At 30.6% G+C, this 24,005-nt stretch overlaps 1 protein-coding gene across 8 annotated transcripts in view; it reads right to left on the bottom strand.

The window, feature by feature from the left end:
- Window positions 1-21,870, bottom strand: part of LOC106464418 (dynamin-1-like) — a 58,796-nt gene extending 36,926 nt beyond the window's left edge. For 7 of the 8 annotated variants that reach the window (XR_002611742.1, XR_002611741.1, XM_022392128.1 and 4 more), the window contains exons 1-10: window positions 21,582-21,870; window positions 14,229-14,302; window positions 13,434-13,583; window positions 8,507-8,710; window positions 7,234-7,332; window positions 4,438-4,546; window positions 3,609-3,803; window positions 2,488-2,626; window positions 1,720-1,787; window positions 725-863 (exon numbers count right to left, since the gene is read on the bottom strand). Coding sequence is in view for 6 of the 8 variants with exons in the window: in XM_022392128.1 (XP_022247836.1) it covers window positions 725-863; window positions 1,720-1,787; window positions 2,488-2,626; window positions 3,609-3,803; window positions 4,438-4,546; window positions 7,234-7,332; window positions 8,507-8,710; window positions 13,434-13,583; window positions 14,229-14,302; window positions 21,582-21,745 (1,341 nt within the window). In the remaining 2 variants the exon portion in view is untranslated. Of the gene's footprint in view, window positions 1-724; window positions 864-1,719; window positions 1,788-2,487; window positions 2,627-3,608; window positions 3,804-4,437; window positions 4,547-7,233; window positions 7,333-8,224; window positions 8,429-8,506; window positions 8,711-13,433; window positions 13,584-14,228; window positions 14,303-21,581 lie in introns of all 8 variants that reach the window. The other variant, XM_022392129.1, reaches the window with a different exon arrangement.
- Between the last annotated feature and the right edge of the window lie 2,135 nt (window positions 21,871-24,005).

Raw genomic sequence — 24,005 nt, 5'->3', positions numbered from 1 at the left:
CAGAAAACAATATGTAATATGATACGTCATTTGATAGATGAAAACCTTGGCTTTCTATTAGTTTTACATAATTCAGTATTAAGAGTAAGAGAGAACTATTAACAAAGCCTGAAAGAGAGGATGTGGCAAGAGAGATCTGATTTTTTATTTGATGGCTCTGTAACCAAACAAGATTGAAGACTAGAAAAATTATGGTTTGTCTGAGCAATGATGATTTTATAGTGAGTAACTTACATTGAATTTCTTACTTATTGGAGGGGTGGTGAATTAAATAAAGAAGAAGGGGTGCCTAGAGAAAATATGTCACATTTCTCACACTAGGGGAAATTCAGAATTTTTAAAAATATTATCTTATAAAATTAAAACCCGGATACTATTAAAATATGGATTATTAACTACAATTTTATACTATATTAATTGGTATAACTTTAACAAAAGTAGTTTAATAAGACACCAAAACCTTGTGACATGCGGAGTAACAGATGCCCGTGGCAATAAGTTTAAGAAATTAAAACTAATAAAATATTAAAATTTGCATTATACACTAAATTTTTAAGCAATGTTTATTGACATACATTGCTTATTAAGCTGTTTAATTTAATTTTGAATGTAGCTCTGATGTGCACTTTAATATGGTTAATACAAAATACAATAGAATTCTTGTGACTAATACACTTTGTCTGGTACAAGAAGTATATTAAGATTAAACTACACAAGGACTCACCTTTTCTGTACACTTCCTAAGGACATTGCCTAGCTCACTAACAACTAAATCCACACATTTTAGAGAAGGTTCCTTCAGCCTGGCTATCTGTCTTTTAACAATAGCTTCAAAAGCCATATCTGGAGTGAAAAGCCCAACCCTGAAATGTAACATTATTTTCTGACTATATGTATACTTATGGAATACTAATGTGTTGTGAAACACCTGTTTATTTTAAAACACAGCACTGCATGTAGATATAAAATAATGATCAGCCAATTATACTCATTCATGGTACTGTGAAACCAGAATTTAAAATGCAAATATGTATACAGATATAAAATGGTCTGTAGTTTAGATGTTAATTTCTTCAAGTCAACAAAATGTGAATTTCAGTGAAGAAAAGATTAAGTATAGGTCTATTCTATTCTTTGATTTGCTCCTTCTGTTGCAGTGGACTAATTTTTGCTAAATCACATTTTGTAAGAGCAAAGCAAATAAATAAAGTAGGCCTCATATAGTGGAGAATGTAAGCAATTTGTTTGGTTTTGATGTATAGTTCTTTACTCAACAACCTAGAACACTTTAGGTGTTTGGACAACATATGAGATACCATCACAATTAATTATCCATTATTATTATTCAGCAGACTAACAGTTTATCTATTTAGTTGTTAATTTCTTTTCTATGCCAAAATGCAACTTTTAGTGAAGAAAATAGTAGATCAAGTTAAACTTCAGTTTAAACAAAATAATACAGTTAAAAATGTCTAACCTAAAACACTTATTCAAGGACATTTGTGTTTTTACAATCTGTATTTCTATCATTCGAACCACTTAAAGGTCATTAAAAAAATTTGGATATCAGTTTAGAGCAGAGAATCCTTATTGTTCAAATAAAAAAAGGCACTTGAAAACAACTATGCAAGTAATAATACTAAAGCTTAACAAATTACTAGTATTGCAATATTGCAAAATGAATAACCAGAAGTAATGCTTTTCTGCAAAAAGGCTTACCTTATACCATGGATGTTTCTGATTGCAAAAGCAATTTCTTTTCTCAATTCTTTTTCATCAAACTCCATCTTTATTTTATTGAAAAGAAAGAGAAAATGTTTTAACAAGTCCTATAAAACACATTAACATAGCTTAAAAAATAAGCCTACAAGTTTCCTTCTGAGCATTTTCTCACTTTGTTTGTGATATTCTTAACTCTAAAGTTAATTGTCTCAATCACTTTGAAAGTTCAAAAGTTGTATACTATATAACAAAATCTTTGCAATCATAAAACAAAGTAAGAAATGCTTTTAATCCTATATAAAAGCCTATCTTTCATCAGTATAATGTATGACCATATCACTTAGCCCAATTTATTCCCTAACACTTTCCAAAATGGAAGTTTACCCTTATTTTTTAAAAATTCTATACCAATTAAGCTCTTTCATTGGAGCCTAACAACAGCTGTTACACATAATTAAAATGTTTTGAAGTCCATATTCTTGTAAAGTTCTGTCAATTGCATTATATTTTCTAGCTCTATTCAATCAATTCTAAAACACATCAGAGCAAATAAAAAAATAAATACTATTGTCAATATAATAAAAATAAGTAAAAAAATTTAAGTTTCTAATATCCCTTATAAATCTTAGAATAACAAATACAGAAAATATAAAGCTCGTTATCTTCTTAATGTTTGATGATAATGATTATAGAAGTACTTTAACACTGGGAAATCAGGGATTTTGAAATTTAGAAATAAATAAGAAACAACAGATTATAACCAACCTTAACAATTTCAAATGGAAAACGTTCATGAAACAGACGATTGATACGAGCACCACCCGAGAGCTCATTGGTATTTACAGCTGCAGAACCAGAGCCTTCAATATTCTGTTCAAAGTCTGTCTGTAGCTGCTGAATCATTCTGAGGTACAAAATCCAATGCAATATTTAAGATATCACATTCCTACCTAGAGTTCACACTGTATTGTTATTAATACACTATTTGAACAATTATTTCCTGTTAAGAGAAAGAATTGCAAAACAAATACACAGACAGATATTAGTCACATCTCTTAATGCCTGTTTTGTTCATAACAATGAAACTTAGTTAACTAGTTTTGTGGCATAGCAATCCTGCACCTTCAAATATGCATCTCATGGGAAAATTTCAAAATCTTTCCCTCTTCATTTGTGTGTCTAATTTCTCTTTTCCAAACAATTAAGTTTTTATGAGAAAAAGAAAAGATTATCAGAGCCTTACAAATAAGCTTCTACGGTTAAAAAAGCTCAAGTTTTAAAATAAAATGTACACAAATTTTGACTGTCAAACCAGAGATGTCACGTTCAGTCAAAACACCCTATAAATATTTCAGGGTAATTTTTTTTTTATCCTGACATCACAAGATTAAGTTAAAATTACAGATCAATCACATTTGTTTGTAAAATCTTAATAATGGCTATTATTGTTAAATACATGGTTAAATATTTAAAATCACTGATTGCTATGGCAGGCCAATGAAATTACAAGTGTTGGGAGGTTCAAAAACAGTTCTGACAAACCTAACGAGACTAAGATTTGAAAACAAAGAACTACATTAAAACTAAACATGTACGTAAGGTTGAATAATTAAAGTACGTATTAGCGTTAGCTAATACATAAAGCAAACTTAACACAGTCAAGTGACTTGCAATTTGTATATTAACATAATACCTGTAAAATAAACTGTACCTGGCTTAAACATTGAAGAAATTAGGTTTAAATATTCTTAGCCTAATAAAAGTATAGTAGCTTTATATTAATCAGACCTACAGATGAAAAATAAAAAAAAAGAAATAAATAAAGAAGATTTTTAGAAATTTACAAAAATTCTCTAGAAAAAAGATTTATAGTTTGCAATTCTTACTGCATCATGGCCTTAGTTTTACGTGAAGGGTCATCAGGACGAAAACTTTTATACTCTTCAACTTCCTTTTCCATAGAAAGTAACTGACGTTGTAATTTTTCCCTCAATGCCGGCAATGTATCTCGGATATGATTTGTAAGTTGCTGGTTAAGTACCCGTTGCAAATATGGAGTTCCCATTTTCTCTGCCATATGCCTACAGAATTATAATCAAATTAAGTTAAATTTTTGTACAATTACACTGATGTTCTGTGGGAATGAATAGCTTCACTATACAATACCTAGCATTGAGTAAATCACATTTTAAAAAAATTTACCTTTGCCACAACTGAAGACAAGTGTACCTGTTGAAAAAACTAACTTTATTTTTCTATTGGATTTGTTTTAATGTGATTTACCAACCTTCTTTATGTTTTTCTTATGTATCTTTAGCATGAATATATTTTTTCCTACAGAAAGTAACCTTTTCTTCTAGATACATTAACAAGATGCATTGTGAAATACTATATATTTTTGTGATTTAAGCAAAATTAAATTTCAGATCAAAAATTAAAGACTTTACTGTCATTAAAAATAAGTATGATACTTAAAAATTCAGCTGCTGTCTTCTCATGAACATTCAAGACTTAAAACCTTTTTGAAAAGTTAACAGGTTTACTAATAAGCCTTCTTGCTATGGTGTACATCTAAAAATGTATCATGAACTTTCAACTGTACTGGCAAGCTAATTTCTGAGATAATTTTGAAGTAATACTTCTGTATCAGACTGAAACAAAAATACACGTTGACATAGAAAAAAATAAAGAAAATTCTGAAATCATATAATCTACCTGTAGCTAGGATGACTTAGAAAGAATTTCCTCTCTGCATCAAGAGCTGCTTTAATATCTTTTCTTCCTTCAATATCCCTCTGGCTTCTGTTTACCACACCAACATAACCTGCAAGAGATCTGATATTGTCCATAAAACTTTAGCAGGAGAATGGGACATATTCAAGAAGTTAAGCCTTTCTACCCAGTACAGAATATTTTGACTATCTTCTTTGAATCATTGTTCCACATTCTACAGACTCTTATATGTTATCATGATGGTTTAGATAAGCTGTTCATGTAGTATAATAAATGCTTGCATTAAAGTAACATGTGCTACTGGTTCTGATACTTTAACTGGAAGTTTTTTTACTTTGAAACTCAAATTAGCTTAATACTGCGAAAGTGACATTAACTGATTTAAATGTTTTGTGCTTTTCTCATTTGCTACACAAACAACCTTTATTTACCAATACATTTTTTTTTGTAAACATTTCTTTTAGGTGTTCTGCTTTGCAAGTTTTATTATCCTAAAAGACAGTAAAAAAAAACAGACTAGATATTGATTATTAGACTATCCCATTAAGCCATTGACAGATTTAGTGATGTGTTTTATAAGAAAGGTGGCTAAATTTGTCCTCTTTTATACACTATAGACAGAGGAAGTGAAAATGTCTTCAAATGTATATATGCTACAGAGTATGTCTCCAAAAGTAACTTTCATGAAACCTAGAAAACAAATAGTAGATAAAGTAAAGTTAAGACGAATCAAAATTCATGAAATTATATAATTGAAATGCTTTTGAAGACTAGACGATTCTTCTTAAGTTAACAAGGAATAAGCAAAAACTATAAAGTGTGAAAGGTAAGTAATCTTCAGTGATTTTATGGGCTAATACCCTATCAAATTATGTGAAACTGCACTTCCAATAATGCAGTACGTGTGTTAACTTGTGTTTTTGTTACCATCTTTTACATTCAGTGCATAATACAAACAAACACACACACACACACACACAAATTCGTACATATTTACATTAAACAAGAACTAAATGGAAAAATTAACAAAAAATAACCTTAGAAAATGCAACCATGAGGCTAATAAAGAAGAGGTATAAGTGCACTTATATTGAACACCATTTGTACTACATACGTCATGCATATCATGTAGTATTATTCAATCACACTCTGCCATAGTTGATACCTAATTATATGCATGACAGTGGTTGGTTATTTTCTTTCTTTTCACTCACTAAGTGCTCTTTCTTTCATCTATTTTTGATGTTAAGATGTAGGTAATATAGAGATCCACACTTTAAAGGGAAAATGTGCTTCAAAATGCAGAATTTTACATAAACATGAAGTCTGATGGGTGTTCCATGGCAACATAATGCTAATGAAGATCACTTTAATAACCATAATACTTTACAGCTATGATTTATATGTACCTGTACCCAGTGTTTTAGATTAAAAAATTCTTTAGTAATTTTAACTTTTATTTATCTTTTGTTAAAAAGGGATAGTTAGAATATGCATTTATCCTAAAGGAAATTCTAGCAAATCTTCAAAAGATAAACACTTTCCTAGATGGCGACACAATTTGAAAATTCAAGATTAATTATGACATGCCTGAATATTTTATGGTAATGTAATTAAGTTTGATAACAACAAAAATAACACACTTTCAATTTGAACAACACTGGCTATTACAAAGCTAAAAAAAATGTATTTGACCTTGGTGTTAAATATACTTGTGATTGTTTTTGATTTTAACTAAACCTTAAAGATAAAAACTTGAAATGCTCCTGCACAAGTGCAAGAATTTGGTTTGTATTGAAAGGTACAGATAAACAGTTATATTAAGAACAAAAATAAAAACTATTATACTTTTTATAAATGCCTTTTTATTTCATGAAATTCTTAATACATTGTGTCAAATAAAACTATCAATGTGTATGATGTCAGGCCTAAAAAAGTATGTGGCTCAAGTTTCCCAACAAAAATTAATATGGTAGGTACATTAGTTATTTTATAAATGAATGCTTCTAAATTAAACTTTAAATAAAATTTATTTGTTTGTACTGTGAAAGAACGAAAATAACCACAAAAAACTAGGGTTGGCAGTACAAAATAGGGGTGGTCTGGATACTTGATCTACAAATTTTCCTTTTAAGATCCTTAGTAGGATTGTTTGTATTTCAGGTTCTGTGTGAAAAATTAGAAAAAGATGTGCACTGGAAAAGTGTAGAAAAATTCTACACGTGCTATCAGTTTACAGGGATTAAGGTAGACAAACTCCAAGGTCATTTTGATATACACTGATAATGTTTTACTGAATAAACTTCATATTTGAAAACCAAAGTCACTATTAAAACTTGTCCACAATGGACTTTCATTAACTTTTTTTTTAAACCCTGAGATGACATCAGAGCAAACCAATAACACAAATTATATCCTCAAACATTAAACCTTTACCTGTGATCTGGACTTTTAAACAGGACATATGAGTATTGAATACCCACCACCTTATAATGATGAATACCTTACTTAGACATTAAAATATATTTCTTTGCAGATATATACAAGCAGAAACATAGAAAAACAAAATTAAAATTTTGGAGATATGAGGTAAAAAAATATATTGTAACATAAGCTGATTCTCTCATAATGTTACACATGTTGTATATGAATCATTACAGTTAAGAATTAATCCATCAAAAAAATATGTTGTTACAAAGTCATATTAAGTATACCAATGAGTCTTGGGGATTTTAGTATATTATATTTTATGCATTCAGCAGCAAGAAAAAGTCTTACCTCTGCGCAAGGGAAGGGTCTTGTTTTCAAGAATGTCACGAGCATCTGTTCCCTCATCCATTAGATCCAATTTTGTGATGACTCCTATGGTACGCATCCCTATAAGTAAAAAAATATATGGTTTATATGTGTTGCATCACATTAACTTACAGCCAACTATTAGTGAAAACAAGATACACATGCTCAGTTAGTGACATTACATACAATTAATTAAAGACATAAAAACAAATTCTTAGGTATTATCAAGAAAGAGAGATTTTTATTGAATTTATAGATTATAAAGATCTCAAAATCAGCGATCTTCAGAAAATAGATTAATCACATCAAATGTATCAAATAGCTTTCAATATGTAAAAAACTGCTGTTACCTGATTATTTTAAGTACAAGTTCAGCAGTAACTATTCACCTGTGAATTTTTGTGTTACTAAAATTAATCTTACTTTAGTCCTCAAAACTTTAAAAGAAACCCCAAAATAAAAAAAAAAATGAATCTTACAATTTTTTTTAATTAGTAGTTGACATTTTACAAGAAACTTTTACTCAAGTAGCTTTTTCTTGATTATTTACTACAATGACTTGACTTTAAATAACATATTAATTGGCAGCACCCTTTTTTAGCAATTTAAAGTTTATACTTTATGTGAAAACACTCATTTGAATTTTATATCTAGCTATTGTGCTATATGTGCAATGCATTATTCTTTATGAACAAATAGAAAATCAACATCCACAATTATAAAACCAGTAACACATGAAACTACATTTTAGGTAAAAACATTCAGAAATGTATCACAAGTTGATCATTACCAACTCAGTTGCAGTGGTCTTTATTAACATTTAAAATGGTTTTTAAAACATAAAATGTTAATTGTTACTTGCATTAATGTTTTAGTAGAACAATTAGTATTCAATACAGATGAGTTAATTGGAGAAAAGAAGGAAGATGCTCTTGTTAATATCTCACAGCGTGCGAACATTTTATGCCCAAACCTAGAGGATCTACCTCCATTGCTAACTTCAAAGCATCTGATGTGACTAGATCAGCATTGGCTGGAGTGACAGCCAGAATAATACAATTTTCCTTAGAAATGAATGACATGATTAACCCATGTAGTTTCTTTTCAATGTCAAGTGGCTGGTCCCCAACAGGTACTCGAGTTATTCCAGGGAGGTCAATAAGAGTCAAATCAAGAACTGGAAGAAAAAAGAAAGAAAATAAAAGATGAATGTATGCTTATAAAAGTTTTAGAATGGAAGAACTCATATTTTTACCTTCTGGATCAACTTCTTTGGCAAGCTTCAGGGCATCAGAAGTGGCCACATCTTGATTTGCAGCAGTGACAGCAAGAATGAGACAATTCTCTTTACGAATAAATGATAGAATCATATCTCGAATCTGGTGTTCAATGTCAGCAGGCTGGTCACCTACTGGCACTCTTGTCATCCCAGGTAAGTCAATAAGGGTTAAGTTTAAAACTAAAAGAACCAGCAAAAATGATATTTATTTATTTACCAATGTCACAGGTAGGTCAATAAGGGTTAAGTTTAAAAGAACCAGCAAAAATATTTATTTACAAATGTCATAGGTAATCAGGGTTCTCAATAGGACTTCAGAACTTGGGGCAAAATACCCATGGTTATCAAATTCTGAGGTGAACAGTTATGCCTCTCTTTATATCATAGTGGTACCCTGTTAGTTTTGGATCTGTTCAATGTGTATAAATATATGTGTTGATGTTTGTGACTTTATAGTGGGGGTGGAGTGAAAAAAAGAAGAAACTGTGATTTAGTCTAACAAATACTCACTGAAAACTGGTAAAAGATGTCAGCTTTCACCACTTTAAAACAAGTGTGTGTGATCATTATGTAATAATTACAAGTCATGGTAAGCATTCTTTAGCCAAACAATTAGACTGAGTGCCAATTACTATTCAAAGGTGCAATAAGTAACAACTGATGAAATATAGAGAAAATATAGTATAAAAACTCGTGTCTGGAGCTAAAAATCAGTTCTCCAGGAAGAACTGAGGTGCTCCAAAGAGCTGGTGGCAGTTCCAAGCAACTATGAACAAGAAGGTTTCCAATCTCCAGAAGTTTACTAGTCCAACTCTGTTGTAAGTGTAGAATTGTTATCTCTCTTGTTCAATTAATGTAGTTTACTACAGGAAGTTAATGCTTATAATACAGAGAAATATTCTTTACGTATTGGTTAATAGTGTTTAACTGAAAAGTGAAACGTAGAATTGTAAGAAACTAATGATTTAGTAAATGTTTAACTATTGATGATAAAAGTATATACTATGTGGAAAGACCAAATAAATGTTGATGTATTTTGTTCAATGTCAGTCTTGGAATCTGTTTATTTATTCTAACTGTAAATTACCTCGAGTTAGTGACTTGTGAGCTCCACTTGCCACTGCAATCCTCAACTAAATAAATTTGGTGTAATCAGCAGTATAGTTGAAACTACAACGACTAGCCCTAAGGGCACTGTCTGTTACATTATAATGCTAAAATGAGTATATTTTTATTTACATTTTTCATGTGTGTGGGTGTGAACCAAAATTTTCCTGCACAAACGCATCTATATGATGTGACTTTTGTGCATGAACTCCGAAATTTTTACATTAAATACTTGGGGTTTTTAGCTATTGAGAACCCTGGTAAGTTAATAAGGATCAAAATTAATAAAATTAAACTATATTCTACAGCAGGTTTTAACTGAAAAAACAATATGAACAGAAACACGAGTAAAAAATAAAAAATACAGATTCAAATAAAGAAAAATTCAGTATTACTCACTATTAAATTGATGATTTAATGCCAAAAGTTTAGTGATAAATGTTGCATACACAGGTATACGTTTAGTGTGTGTGAGTGCACACTCACATGTGTAATAAAACAAGCATTATTGTAAAAATGAGTTTGACTAATGAAAAACATTTCATTAATTTGTTCAACTCTATGTTGCAATGCCCTGCCCCATGAACAAAATTTCACCATTGAATTAAAAAAAGAAAAGAAATAAACCTGTAGCCATTCTTACATTTTTTAAAATACTTCATAGTTTATTCCATAAACAGGTTTATTTAATTTTATACCCAAAAATTAGACTTTGGGTTGCTCTTAGCTAACTCTGAACCATAAACATTAGTGTTTCGAAATTTCCTGATTTTGTTTTATGAGTATAATATGACAACATTCATAATTCCCAAAATGAAATTTGAAATATTTTGTACAAAGCAACAACAATATGGACCTTGTAACTTCAACATGAGTGGTTTTATCAATTCTAGATACTCACTGTTTCTCAAACTCGGTTATCATGGTGTGATATAACTACCTGTACCTCAGTTTGAGAGGTTATAGGTTAACAAGTTAAATATTCCTTAAAATCTTTTTCCTGTTCTTTTCAAATCTAGAATAAGCTTTCATACAAGTTTCTAGCTTTATTAAACAGTTAATTTTGAAAAATAACCATGGAAGGTTTAAAAATAGTAAATAAAAATTATGAAGGAATATGCACATTTGGTTTTAACATAATAATTCATTTAAATTGAGTTCAACTTGTTCTGTGTATTCATATATATATATATATATATATATATGTGTATATTATACTGCAAGATGTTAACATTTTAATTATTACATCTTCAGAACTGTCCATAAAACACAATTACAAAACTAAGATACTGAGAAAAGTTATGTAAAAAATAACAGGTCAGGTACCTAAAGAAAAAAAAACAGTGTGATTACAGCATAAAGAAAAAACTGTTTTTTGTTTTGTCTTCTTGTGAGAAGAGCAATCAATGAAACAGTTATATGTTAGTGGTAGCTAAGCCAATATTGGAGAGAAGGCACGAAAAGCTAGGGACCACAAAGCTTTGGTCATTCATAAAGCAAGAAAAATCAATAGCACCAGCTGTTAGATACAATATTAGCTGTTTCAGCTTCAGTTTCTTGATAATTCTTTTTCTTGAAAATACCAAACTTTTATGAAAAATTACTGCAAATATATTAACTTTTGAAGTTTGCTCTAATGAGAAAATACAGTGGATGTTTACTAGTTTGTAAGTCCCATTATTTTCATATTCTCTGTGTCACGTGTTATAAAATCAAGAGAGAAAAATCAAAAAGGCTTTTTAATATGAGCTCAACCTTTCAGTCATGCATTCATTTACTAAAATCTTAATTATTGTTTCTTCAATTACAATAATTCAAAGCTTTCCAGTTTAATTAGTTATTGTAAGTTCCTTAAACAGAATTTTGAATTATCCATAAAGACAGTACAATGACATTTAAAAACTCCAATGCAGTTACTTATTAATGTATGTTTTAACTATTAATGAACTACTAGACAACTGACTAAACCACTGAGTTAGGCTAAATAAAAACAGGTACGAGTAATTACTTATATACTTGGCTTAAAAAATAAATTATAAACCTTATCTAACTTAACAGTGAATGTAATTAATATTGTTACGAAACAACTGGAGGTTCATCATAGGTTTTTATGAATTCTACAAATAGTTTAAAAAATTAATAAAATAAGTCTGATCCATGCAATTTGAAAAAAATACATCAGATGCTCATGCCAGAAGCAACTGTTCCCTTAAGCTTTTCTTTCTATGTAATACTGACAAACTTCCACATTTATACATAGATAAAGTTTATTGTCAAGGCATACGTTTGAAGTATGGCATTGTTTTACAAACATACACAAATAACATTCTAGTGGTGATTGAGCTACTTAATTATTTTGGTTTTCTAGTTGTCACAAACATTAGGTTTATGCACCGATATTGATTTATCAAATCAATTTCCAGTCCTCAAGTTTGCTTACAGCTCATGGCTAGGCAATCAATACATGCAGTAATATCCATATTAAACAAAGCTAGGATATTTTTAAACATACAAAACTATGTAAGACTTTCACACATTTTAATTTTTTGGAACTGGAGAAGAGCATCAATAATATTTTTTTAAGTACTAACTACTTGCACATTTAGTTTCATTAACTGTCTTATGCTTAACCACTAATCTTCAGTAACAAGGTTATAAATAATACTTTTATACTAATATTTAAAGGCATGCAAGTTCTTTTTTGATGGTCTATGTAAATCTATTCTATAAGTTGATTCCCCTATAGTATTTAATGTACTATAAACAAAGACATTAATTTAGGAAAATATACAGCAAAAACAATACATATAGTTTCATCATGACTTAATATTATGGTATAAATAAAAATTTCATAGATACTAATGTACTGACTACTAGTACCCAAACATTTATATAAAAGTGCTTAAAGAAAACACAAACTTAACTATATAAAGCATTAAAATCAATCAAAATAGCTGTGAGAAAAGCTCTTATGTTTTCTTGATAACTTGTGATAATCTAATTACATAAAAAATGTTTGATACTAAATAATGTATCATCTCTTAAAGCTCAAACAATGAATTTCTAAACAATTCATCATATTCTCAAAATATTACTGTTCCTTATGTATGGCTATCAGAAATTTTGTATAGGAAGCCAATCTGACTTATTTAAAAAGACTTCCTTGAAATTCAGCAAAGGTAGCATATTCTCAAAATGTAATAAAATGGTTAAAACAGCTGTAATGAAAATAAGTTGAGAATGTTTCAGGTGAATGACCTTCAGTTTGTATGAAGGTCAACTGGCCTAAACATTGACGTTTAATTATTTTTTCTTTTATCAGTTGTATATACTTTTGTACTTTCAGAATTTATTACATTATCATTGCATTTGTTTATTACTAATGCTAGAATATTGTAAATGAAATACATTTTGTTCACAGTAAATTCAAATGATAAATTAACATGCACCCAGTTATTAAATTTATTTTGCATTAAGACAATCCAAACTAAGAAAGAGCACACAAGCTCAAAATATAAATGTAACATAAAAATCAATATTCTTATCAAGAAATATTTTTATACAATAATTCAGTGAACTTTATTAAGTTTTATACACTGTTTAGTTTCCTCTGAAAAAAAAGAGTTACCAGAACACTAAAAAGTAGTTAACTTTCAAAATTTCATCTTTATATCTTTAATGTGGTAGTTAAAACACTTAACTGAATAGTAATGCATTCCAACATGTTTAACAGATCTGACCCAATAACTATCTTGTAAAACAAAACATCCACTAAAATATCAGATCAATTCATTACCATGAGGAGAATATACTCTCAAATTGATTGGGACAGGAGAAATCCCCTTATTAGCTCCTGTGATTCTGTCAGTTTCATCTTCAATTTCTTTTCTAATTGCTTCAAAGTCTGTAAATTTCTTTCCTTTACAGTGTAAAAATTCTCCATACTCTGTAAAAATTATATACCTCAGTATGCTACTAGAGTTATGCATATTATTAAAAAAATTTATATTAATAAAACAAATACTATTAAGGGAAAAAGCTTAAGTATCATTAAAGGATGAACCACCTAAAGTGAAATGAATCTGAAAATTTTAATGTTTAGAAAAGACAAAATTCTCCCATAATAAACTAATTTGTAATTTTTTATCTGCAAAAATCCCAACCTTGTATTAGGTTTCATATCAGAAGCTACAGTCCAATTCCAGTCTCATTATGTTTAAAACTTACTATAACCAATATTTTGTTGCCTCTACTATTATGTATTTTTACAGTTCCTTATACGTAAAACCTCAGTTTTGTTTGAACAATGTAATTTGTTTCAGGTTATTTTTTTTTCTTTTGACTATGTAAAATGATTTACCAAACATTTTACTTTTCTGTATTTATAAACAAATCATATTAAATAATAAAACATTGGAATAAGAACTACATACAATTACTCATTTCACAGAAATAAAAGTCTAAAAAAAGCAAGAATTAATTACTAAGTTAATAGAAAACATACAAAAGAAGCAAAATAAAAAGTACAACTGCATTTCATTCTTATTATCATCACATGGTAAAAACAAGTTGTTTTGTAGGAAGAACTTACCAACATTAGAATTGACTAGTTGCAGCACTAGAGGTCTTCTAGTAACAATCCCAGAACCTCGTGGTAGAAAATCTCTGAGAAAAAAATTATTATTAGATTATAGGAAACTGTCATATGTATGAAAAAGAAAACACATTTGGTAAATATGTGCACTGTCATAGAAAATTAGAGATTAACAGCTATTATTGTACATTCATGTACAAAAATACATGTGCATCAAGGAAGAAATATGACCAGTGTTGACAAATTTTGTAGTCTTACTGAATGTGTATGGGGTAGGGTCAGTCTAATGAATTATCCCTGTATTGGAGAAGGAATGTTGACTCTAATTCCAAGTTTATTACATGTATCAGTCCTTCATATTTGATGGTTGCCACTGCACTGACTTGAAAGCACCCATTAAATGGGTTTTGCGAGAGCTTATTAGAGCCTCTGTCAAGTCTTTCACGATGCTAGCTGTTCATGCAATCAGCTGTTGTTTATTTACACAGGGCAAGCTCACACATAACTTCATGTGGCCCTGTTGGCTACTATTACTCTGTTATTTTGATTTTAATTTGTCTAGCCTAGCAATGTTACATGCACAGTAGTATATTTTTGTATTATATGGAAATCCAAAACATGTAACTGAGAAATTAAGTCGATGTGCTAAAGTTTAAATTACAAACTGGTTATTAATTATTAGTAAATTCAGAAAAGCAAGAAGAGCTTTATGAAATTTGTTTGTGAAATAAATTGATTTGATGAAATAAGAGCTGTCATACTGATCAAAAATCTTCTTAATTCAGTTCTGGTTTCAATTTAGCCAGCAAAACTGTTTTATTGCCAACATTCAGCAAGTAGAATCTTGGTAGAAAAATTGGATTTTCTTCTTCAAAGGACACCTTACGAGGAGATACCATAACGAAAATTTGGTGCATGTGATTGTGCTAAACACAGACAGAAGAAATCGAAAGCATGTGAAAGGGAGCAGTCAACAAGAGATGGACTGAATTCATAATGACGTACACTGTCACCATTTGAATTCAAAAACATTGTCTGTCATGATGTGTACAGCCTGTATCATCAACTAATTACAATTTATGGTCAATAATCTATAATATCACCTTTGAATTAAACCCAAACGTTGCCTGTAAATGCCTATGTATTTATTTTTGCAAGTTGCAAGCACCTACACATTCAGTAATTTATTTAGGTTTATTTTACATCAAAACTGTCATTGATTCTTTTAAGTGCTTATAAATTATTGGGTCAAGGCCTAACTTGATGGTATGCATTTTAACCAATTTTCAAGTTACTTGTGAACTTTTGATTTGGTTATTTGTTAATTTTGTGTCAAATTAGCATATACTAAGGTAATTACAGAATGATTTTGTAGCCATTATTATTTAAGTACCAATTTAAACATAACTGTCTTTATTTTATGTACAGTATTATCTGTTCATTTATTTTTCTATAAACTGATAGGCCTATACATACATTATTTTTGGTAAATTTCTGTGTTATCAGTCACACGATTATATTTTACATAGATTCTACTGTCCATTTATCAATTAATTTAAGCTTTGCTGTTTTTATTAAATTGTTTTGTTATTATGTATGTTATATAAAATTTATACATTTATATATTTGTGTTTTTAAGGCTTTCAAAAGTTGCTTCAAAATGATGGGAAGCCTCTTCCTAGCACCAGTGGTACAGCTAGTAATGGTCCTTATTCCAGCATCTTTCTTCAACTTCAGATAAACATAGCTCTGTATTCACAAGCCAAGGAAGCATACAGAAAGCTTCTTACAACAGCTTACTTACTAGCAGTGGATGAACAGCCTCTGTCAGCATTAAAACTCTAGTCAAAGTGCAAAAACAAAATAGGGTACAATTGGTTTCAAATTTTGATAATGCCAATAGAGTGAAAGAATTCACTACTGTTATTGCAGAATCCATTAACCAGAAAGTAGTAGTGATTTTATATTCAGCAAAAGCTTTTGCAGTGCTTAGTGATGGAAGTCAGGCAAGAAAAAGTGGCTCTGAAAAATGAACTGATTTTCATTAGAATAATCAAGTTTATTTGTGTGATGCCTTACAGGACATTGATAACTTTGCTGATGCAGATGCAAATAATCTAATGAGGAGCATTGAGGATGTATTCAAAGATAATGGAAAGGTTTCAATTCCAGCAGAAAAATACACTCACCTGCTTGTTCCAGCTACAGCTAATGGAGCCTCTGTTAGCCCTTTCGCAACAGGCTCGGTATATAATACAAGAGTTCATATACACACATGCACACGTTAATTATTATAACTTTTAATGCAGTATGTTTATCTTCACAAAATTTGGTAACTTTCAGTAAACACTAGAATTTTTACTAAAGATTTGTTTCTGAATATATCATGTCTGTTTCATTACTAGTCCGAGTGCAAAGTGAATTTCTGTTATGATTAAAAAAACTATTCTTCATCCCCAAAATCTCAAATATCATTTGTGTAATCTCTAAAACCTCTTAAATACATTTCAAATGCTTGTTTTCAGTAAAACTTTATATTTTATCTGTTATTTTCTCTACCCTAACTCTATACTGGATTCATTAATTTGACCAACCTCATAATCGCAATGAAAAATTAAGAAATAAATATAGATTATGCTTTTTTCATTCTAGAATGAATCCATATTATAACACAAAAACACAAATGTTTAGTTTAAATAGCTTAAATCTCATAACAGTATACATTTATTATTTTTATCATATTGACCTTCCAGTTGTGCCTGGCTAACATTACAGAATTATGCAATGATGCACCACATGTGCACTCATGCTACTGTATCCAAGAATATAAAACTGGCCTTTACAAAGTGACCTGTCTTGGTTTTGTTTTCGTGGACTAGTATTTTGTAAAACACAGTAACATTTCAGTTAAAATACATTATCACTATTTACAAATAAGTTCCTAACTTATTTTTCTTAAAACATAGAACAGTAAATAAAGAAGTATAGCAAACAATTATCTCTTCTAGTTACAAACTTTGTACTCATTTACTGCTTGCCATAGGTTGCTAAGCCTTAGCAAATTTTGAACATGGATGATGTGAAACAAAATTTATTTTAGGTTTTATATACACATTTGAAATAACCAAAAATCATAAATTACTATATCAATACCATAGAATTCCACTATAATTTATCAAGCTTAGTAATGAAACTGTTTTTGGGTAAAAAATTATGAAATTTTGAGATAACTAAAGACTTACCTTATTAGCTTGAAATATTGTATCAAAAGAACAAGACTGACACCCTTATACTTCAAAATGGCTGAGAAAGCCACTAGGGGGTAGTCTGAGCTTTCAATTGGTTATTCACACATCACAGACAGAATTTGATTTACGTAGGGAGTGTTTCCAAAAATTGAAAGAGATGGGCGGGGCCTCTGTGTTTGATTCAGTAAATGTAGCGAGATTCTCAGCAAATAGAAAAGATAAGAGGTTCTCATTTTATATTCTAGCTTGTCAATATCGGTAATTTGAGTTTCCAATTTGTACGAAACTACAGACTTTGTATTCTGACATAATAAACATCTAATTTGAACCAGTGCTGCACTCAACACACCACATGACACAAAAATCAAAATTTATGTGTTTTTTATATTATTTACTTTTAAATTAAGAAATTAATTAATATATAATACTAAACTTTGAATTATAATCTACAATTTGATACCAAATTTATAGACATAAATTCATAAAATAGTAGTTCAACAACATTTTGAATGGAAGTCAACAAACTCGATGACATGGCCTTTGACCCGTGACCCCTGTTGATACGGCTAATACTACAGTTTGGATTCCTAAGAAAACTAAAAAATGACAATCACCTTTGGCTTCTAGGCATTCACTGCCTTTTCCACAGTGTTCAGTTGGCACTGAAGGATTGTGTAACTAAATCATTTGCTCATGTGAAAAAGTTCATGAAAACTATATATTACTTATTCAAACAATCTGGGAAATTCAAAAACCACTTTGAGACAATGCCAGTGTATTTGGTGTGCAGAATTTTAATTTTCCTAGAATGCACGGTACATAATTTGTTGCACACATAAGACATGGAGTAAATAATTTAATACATAATTGAGTAATTCTTGTTTAAGCAATAGAGAATTATCTTACCAGTTGCAAGGAGATAGTAGTACCAGCTAAATTTCATGGACTCTTAAAAAATATGAAAGACTTTACTTTTCTGTCAAAATGTTACTTGTACAAAGATGTGTTGCATGCAGGTTCTATTCCATCCATGTAATTTGAAAAAGAAAACATTTTGTGCATATCATATACTGCCTATGGTAGAAAAAGCAAAGGGTGCCTTTCTGAAACTCAAGGGAGAAACTTCAGGTACACACTTTGAAAAAAAGTTCAAACTTCAAATGGAAATGAAATTAGTTTCCTGGCATCTTAAGGGCACTTTGCTTAAAGCAGAGTGCCAGAAAAACAGGGAATATACTATTGTTGGTGTCAACTAAAGTTTGCTTTATGTATCCAAATTGAGTCTAAGTATACTTTCAAAGCATTATAATGAGATACTACAAATCAATAATTTTGATAAAACTAAGATAAACTCTGAATGGAAAGAATTCTAGAGAATAGTTAAGTACTACACGAAGGAGTCAAACTAAGGATCTCTAGAAGCATTTGCTTCTATATCAAGGGAAGGAATTTAAGAATGTTTGCTGGTGGAACTAGTGCTCTGCATAGGGCCTAATAATAGTTTTGTTGCAGCAGGGCTTAGTCACCTTAACCACATACTCACTGACCATAGGCTTAGCTTAAAACATGTAACAATGGAGAACCTCCTATTGGTTAAAACAAATGATTTTGTATAGACACATGAGGAAAAGGAACAAATATTCAGAAGCAGGCTTGGAGAAGTTTATCACAAAAAGAAGGAAAAGAAAATTTGATACAAATCCCTCTTACATGTCTATAGAAAGTGCAGCCTAGAAATTGACATCAAACATGTACAATTAAATTACTCTGTTGATGATGAAGATTTGATTATGGAGATTACGATGAGGATGATTCTCATTCTAGCATGTCTAGTAGATCAAGTGATTAAGCTGAAACACAAGATTCTTTATCAAGAACTAACTGTACAGGAATCATTTGATGTTGACACTACTGATGGAGATGATTCTCTTGTAAACAGCGTGTTTGAGGATAATAACTGAGTATGCTCCAGCAGCTAACAGTTAAACATAAACAGGACAGAGAATCTTGGTACATACAAATGACTCTGCAAAGTCAACTTACTTCAAACTAATTAGATTTTTTATGAGATGTGAGCTTATGTACACTTGACTTTTAATTTTTTGAACATATAGTGAAATTGGTGTATTATTTCAAAGTAAAAAATGTAAATACCATTTTATTCTTATCTGTAAGTTATAAAAGAGTAATTATATGATTCTAATCAAGATGTTTTGTGCCAAACTTTAAGTAGATTATATTATTGTAATTTTTCCAATCTAACTATATATAGAAATTTTTTTGACTGTTACTTTGTTTATTCATCAAATTAATGTACTAGCCTTATATTTGTCTCTTACCCTTACTTTGACCTTGAAATATAACCACATGTTCACTTAATAAGAAAACAATACAATTCAGTCATTACAAATTAACTTTTACTATCCAATTTTGTAAACAAAGACTAGAAATATAGCATCAACTCGCAAACAGCCTGTGGCAGGGGATGTTAACAGCTTTCATGCATTTTTCAATGTATGTATATGAAATGTGACAAGCTTTTAGTAAAATACACAAGTCTGTTGTACAAAAAAATCTGATGTGTTACAGAAGTATTTGTGCTCAAAATACGTTTGTGAACTGACAACATCAGTCTGACTCAGCGTGTAAGATAGTATTCATGTTAAGAATAAAAATACTGATGTTCACTATACAGTTTGCATATAGAACACCCAGAATGCATAACTATAGTTTTTCATTATCCCTGTATATTATGTCTAGTATTTACTCTCCTCTACCATAAACTTTGCTAATTGAACAATGTAGAATGAAAAGTTGATAACTCTGTCATCAAACACGTAACATGATAAATGGTATTCTGCAATATGTCAGGGCATGTGCACTTTGACCCCCAACCATGCACATGGCAGATAATATTAAACTGTTTCCATGGATATTTGTTTAATTAACCAATGTTTGGATGAGAAAAAAAAAAGCAATTTTATAGCTGTGATAGTGTATTTAATTACCAGCTTCGTCATCTTTGCTCTTCTAAGGCATACTTTACTTTATATATACATTTATAACCAATTATGCCTTATAAGAGCAAAGATATTTTACATATACTCACAGGATTTATTGATAAGGAATATTGTTTGTAGAGCAGACCAGCAAAAAGAACACCAAGAATAATAATAAATTTGAAAGCTAAATTCTCAAGTTACTTTTATTAATTTTTTTCTGAAGTCTACCTATAAGTAGGATCAGAGCATCAAGCCCCTACCTATAGTATAACTGAAGAAAAAGAATTCAAGCACGTTGGTGAATAAGACATTACAAATGCTAAACACAAAACAAACTGCAATTCTCAACTATTGAATTCAACAGTATGAATAATTTCATTTGTGAGCTTGTAGTTTACTGATTATGGTTAATTATATTGTACCTTTGGAATCAATTTGCATGAATTAAAAATTTTAATGAAATTATGCTTTAATAACTTTTCAATCAAGATATGTTGCATAGTCTACATTACTGTTACTACTGTTAGCTATTACTATTACCAAACTATTACTCATGCACTACAAGATTAACAGTTACTGAGTTAGGATAAACTTCCTTCTGACTCAGAAAACTGGTTGCATTCTTAGAATTGGGTAATCTCAAGCATCAAAATTTAATTTCAAAGTGTTCTAATCAGTTCTTTGGAAATAAATGATTAGATAATTAAGTGTTTGTAGAGCAAAATAATAAAATTTAAATATTACAATACTTTTAGTGAATTATTGTTCCAATCTAAGTTAATTTCTTTGATACTTAAAAATATATGACAGGAAAATCTTAAATTAATATAAGGGCCTACCATCAGTACCAGGCAAAAATAAGTATTCACAATCACACCCAGTCTCGCGTTGTAACTGTTAGTATCACCATCAGTGATACTATTACTAGTGTCAGTATCGTATTCACTAATTCAGTCCCAATCATTCAGTGATTGGTTGCAAATGCAAAAAATTCAACTTTTCAGTTACGTTTATGTATCTCTAAACTACCATTAAATATATCTTTCCAGGCTCAAAATTTAAAACCTTCGTAGTCTGTAGAAAAAACATAAATTACTTACCTTCCAACAAAATTTTCAAGAACGCTACTTTTCCCTGCGCTTTGGCCTCCTATAACAGCTATTTGAGGTAAATCTAAGGAAAGACTAACTCCTAGCTGGGTAAATGCATCTTGGAGTTTATTAACTAGGGGTATAAGATGTTCCATTCCTTCATTTCCAGCCATTATTTAAGAAGGAATAACCCAATGATTATCCGCACTCAAAAGATCAACAGACTACATTAATTTATAGTTAGTTAGGCAAGCTGCCTATGTCTCTTCCACTTGCTGAGCCGAGTGTAATCAAGATGGCTGAGATTCCTTTGACGCATGCGCAACTTATTGATTGAGCGTAATATCCATAATCGGAGATATTCCTAACTAGGTCAGTATCTCATTCAAGTGCGTTATAGCTTTTTATTTATGTTTAGGAAGCAATTACGATTTTCACGACTTTAGCTTTCTCTTTTTAATATAATCATTTTTATTATTTCATTATTTACAAAACTGTTAATTATTTTGAATATGTCGGATATACCCTAAAAGTATTTTTATTCGTTTGTTGTTAAGCGCAAAACTACACAACGGGCTATTTGTGCTATGCCCACCATGGGTATCGAAACCCGATTGTTAGCATCATAAGTCCAAAGACTTACTGCTGAGCCACAGGGGGCTCACGTCGAGTTTTAAATGGGCCCACATCTTTGCAAGGGGTAAAATATAGGCATTTAAAATAAATTTTCAGTATGAACTAATTAAAAGACACGGTTGACGTTTGTTGAATTTCACACAAAGCTGCTCAAGGATCTCTGTTCTAGAAGTAATAAACTAGAGCCAACACCACCTACCGCCAACTCTTGGACTATTCTAATAGAAAAATAGGATTGACTGTCACATTATAACGCCCCACCGGCTGAAAGAGCGAACATGTTAAGTGATGGGATTCGAACTCGTGACTCGTAGATGACGCCAGGCCCTGATACGGAGATCATACTTACGAAATATTTTAGACATTTAGTTAATACTAGCCGCGATCTGCGAAACATTAACGGTAGTTTTTATGCCCACGCTTGAATTTCCATATTCTATCATTTTAACGCACACCATTTACGCTACGCTTTAACATAACATAATATTTAGGGACAACAAGGGACCTATTGGTCCATATCGGCTGTTACATCCTCTAAACTAACCTATTATATAAAAAATAGAAAATCTTAAAGCTAGCCCTTGTTATTCATATAGCTATCAAGTTTTCTCTTAAATTCAGGTAAATTTACTGCCTCCACAGTATCCGAAGACGACCCATTCCAGAGACCAGCCACCCTATTAGAAAAATAAAACTGTCTTAGTTGAAGGTGACTCCTACCTTGCCAAAATTTATATTTGTTTCCTCTATTCCTATTATTCTCGCCGTTAAATATGAAAAAAAGATGATGCACCACCACCACCATCAATTCCCTTTACAATCTTAAAAACCGCAATCAGGTACCCCCCAATAGTTTCAAAGATCTTAATCTCTCCTCATATGAAAAACCCTCCATCCAAGGCACCATTCACCAAATGTGGCCTAACCAGAGACCTATACAATGAGATTATAACCTCTTTAGACTTGTATTCAATATTGCTGTAAATACAACCTAAAGTCCTATTTGTCCTACCACTAGCAACAGCACACTGCTTGGATGGCTTAAGAGACTGATCTACCATTACACCAATATCCCTTTCTGTCATTACACTATTGAGGTTATTTCCATCTAAATTATATTTTTACATCAGCGGAAGTCACGTGACGCTAGTAATACGTCATGATATTCTAGAAGGATCGTGTCTCTTCCTGGCAACTCTAGTATTCTCTACTCGCCCTCTATTTTTATATATATATAAGCCAGCAAATGAAGTGACGGCATAATAGATAATAGCAGACAGAGAGATTGAATATATAGACGGACAATTGAGTCAAACGCGGTAGTAAGTAAAGTGCGTGAATCGTTCTTTGTGAATTATAGCGTGTGTTCAAGTTAAAGTGACTGTGGAAATTAAGTGTATTGCAAAGTTGAGTTGAGAAAGAATAAACTAGTTTTATTTAAGAAAGGACTCGTATCGATGAAGTTTATCGGAAAGAATTTCTACGGAAAATTAACAAACGAACAAGAGACGTAACAAATCGGTGTCAGAAGCGGAATAGAAAATAAATATAAAAAAAAAGAAGAAGATGGAAACGAGAGGTGGCAAATCAAACTACGGCTTAGCAGATTTGATGGCAGCAATACAAGAACAGCAAAAGAAGCAAAAAGAACGAGAAAAAAAAACAAGAAGAGAGATTAGAGCAGTTGTTGGAGGAAAAAGAAAATTAACAAGAAGAGAGACTACAGCAGTGGTTGGAGGAAAAAGAAAATTAACAAGAAGAGAGACTACAGCAATGGTTGGAGGAGAAAGAAAATAA

Source organism: Limulus polyphemus, unplaced genomic scaffold (assembly GCF_000517525.1).
Source record: "Limulus polyphemus unplaced genomic scaffold, Limulus_polyphemus-2.1.2 Scaffold1646, whole genome shotgun sequence".
Taxonomy (NCBI): domain Eukaryota; kingdom Metazoa; phylum Arthropoda; class Merostomata; order Xiphosura; family Limulidae; genus Limulus; species Limulus polyphemus.
Note: the sequence above shows the minus strand (reverse complement) of the source record. Positions and strands in the feature narration are given on the sequence as shown.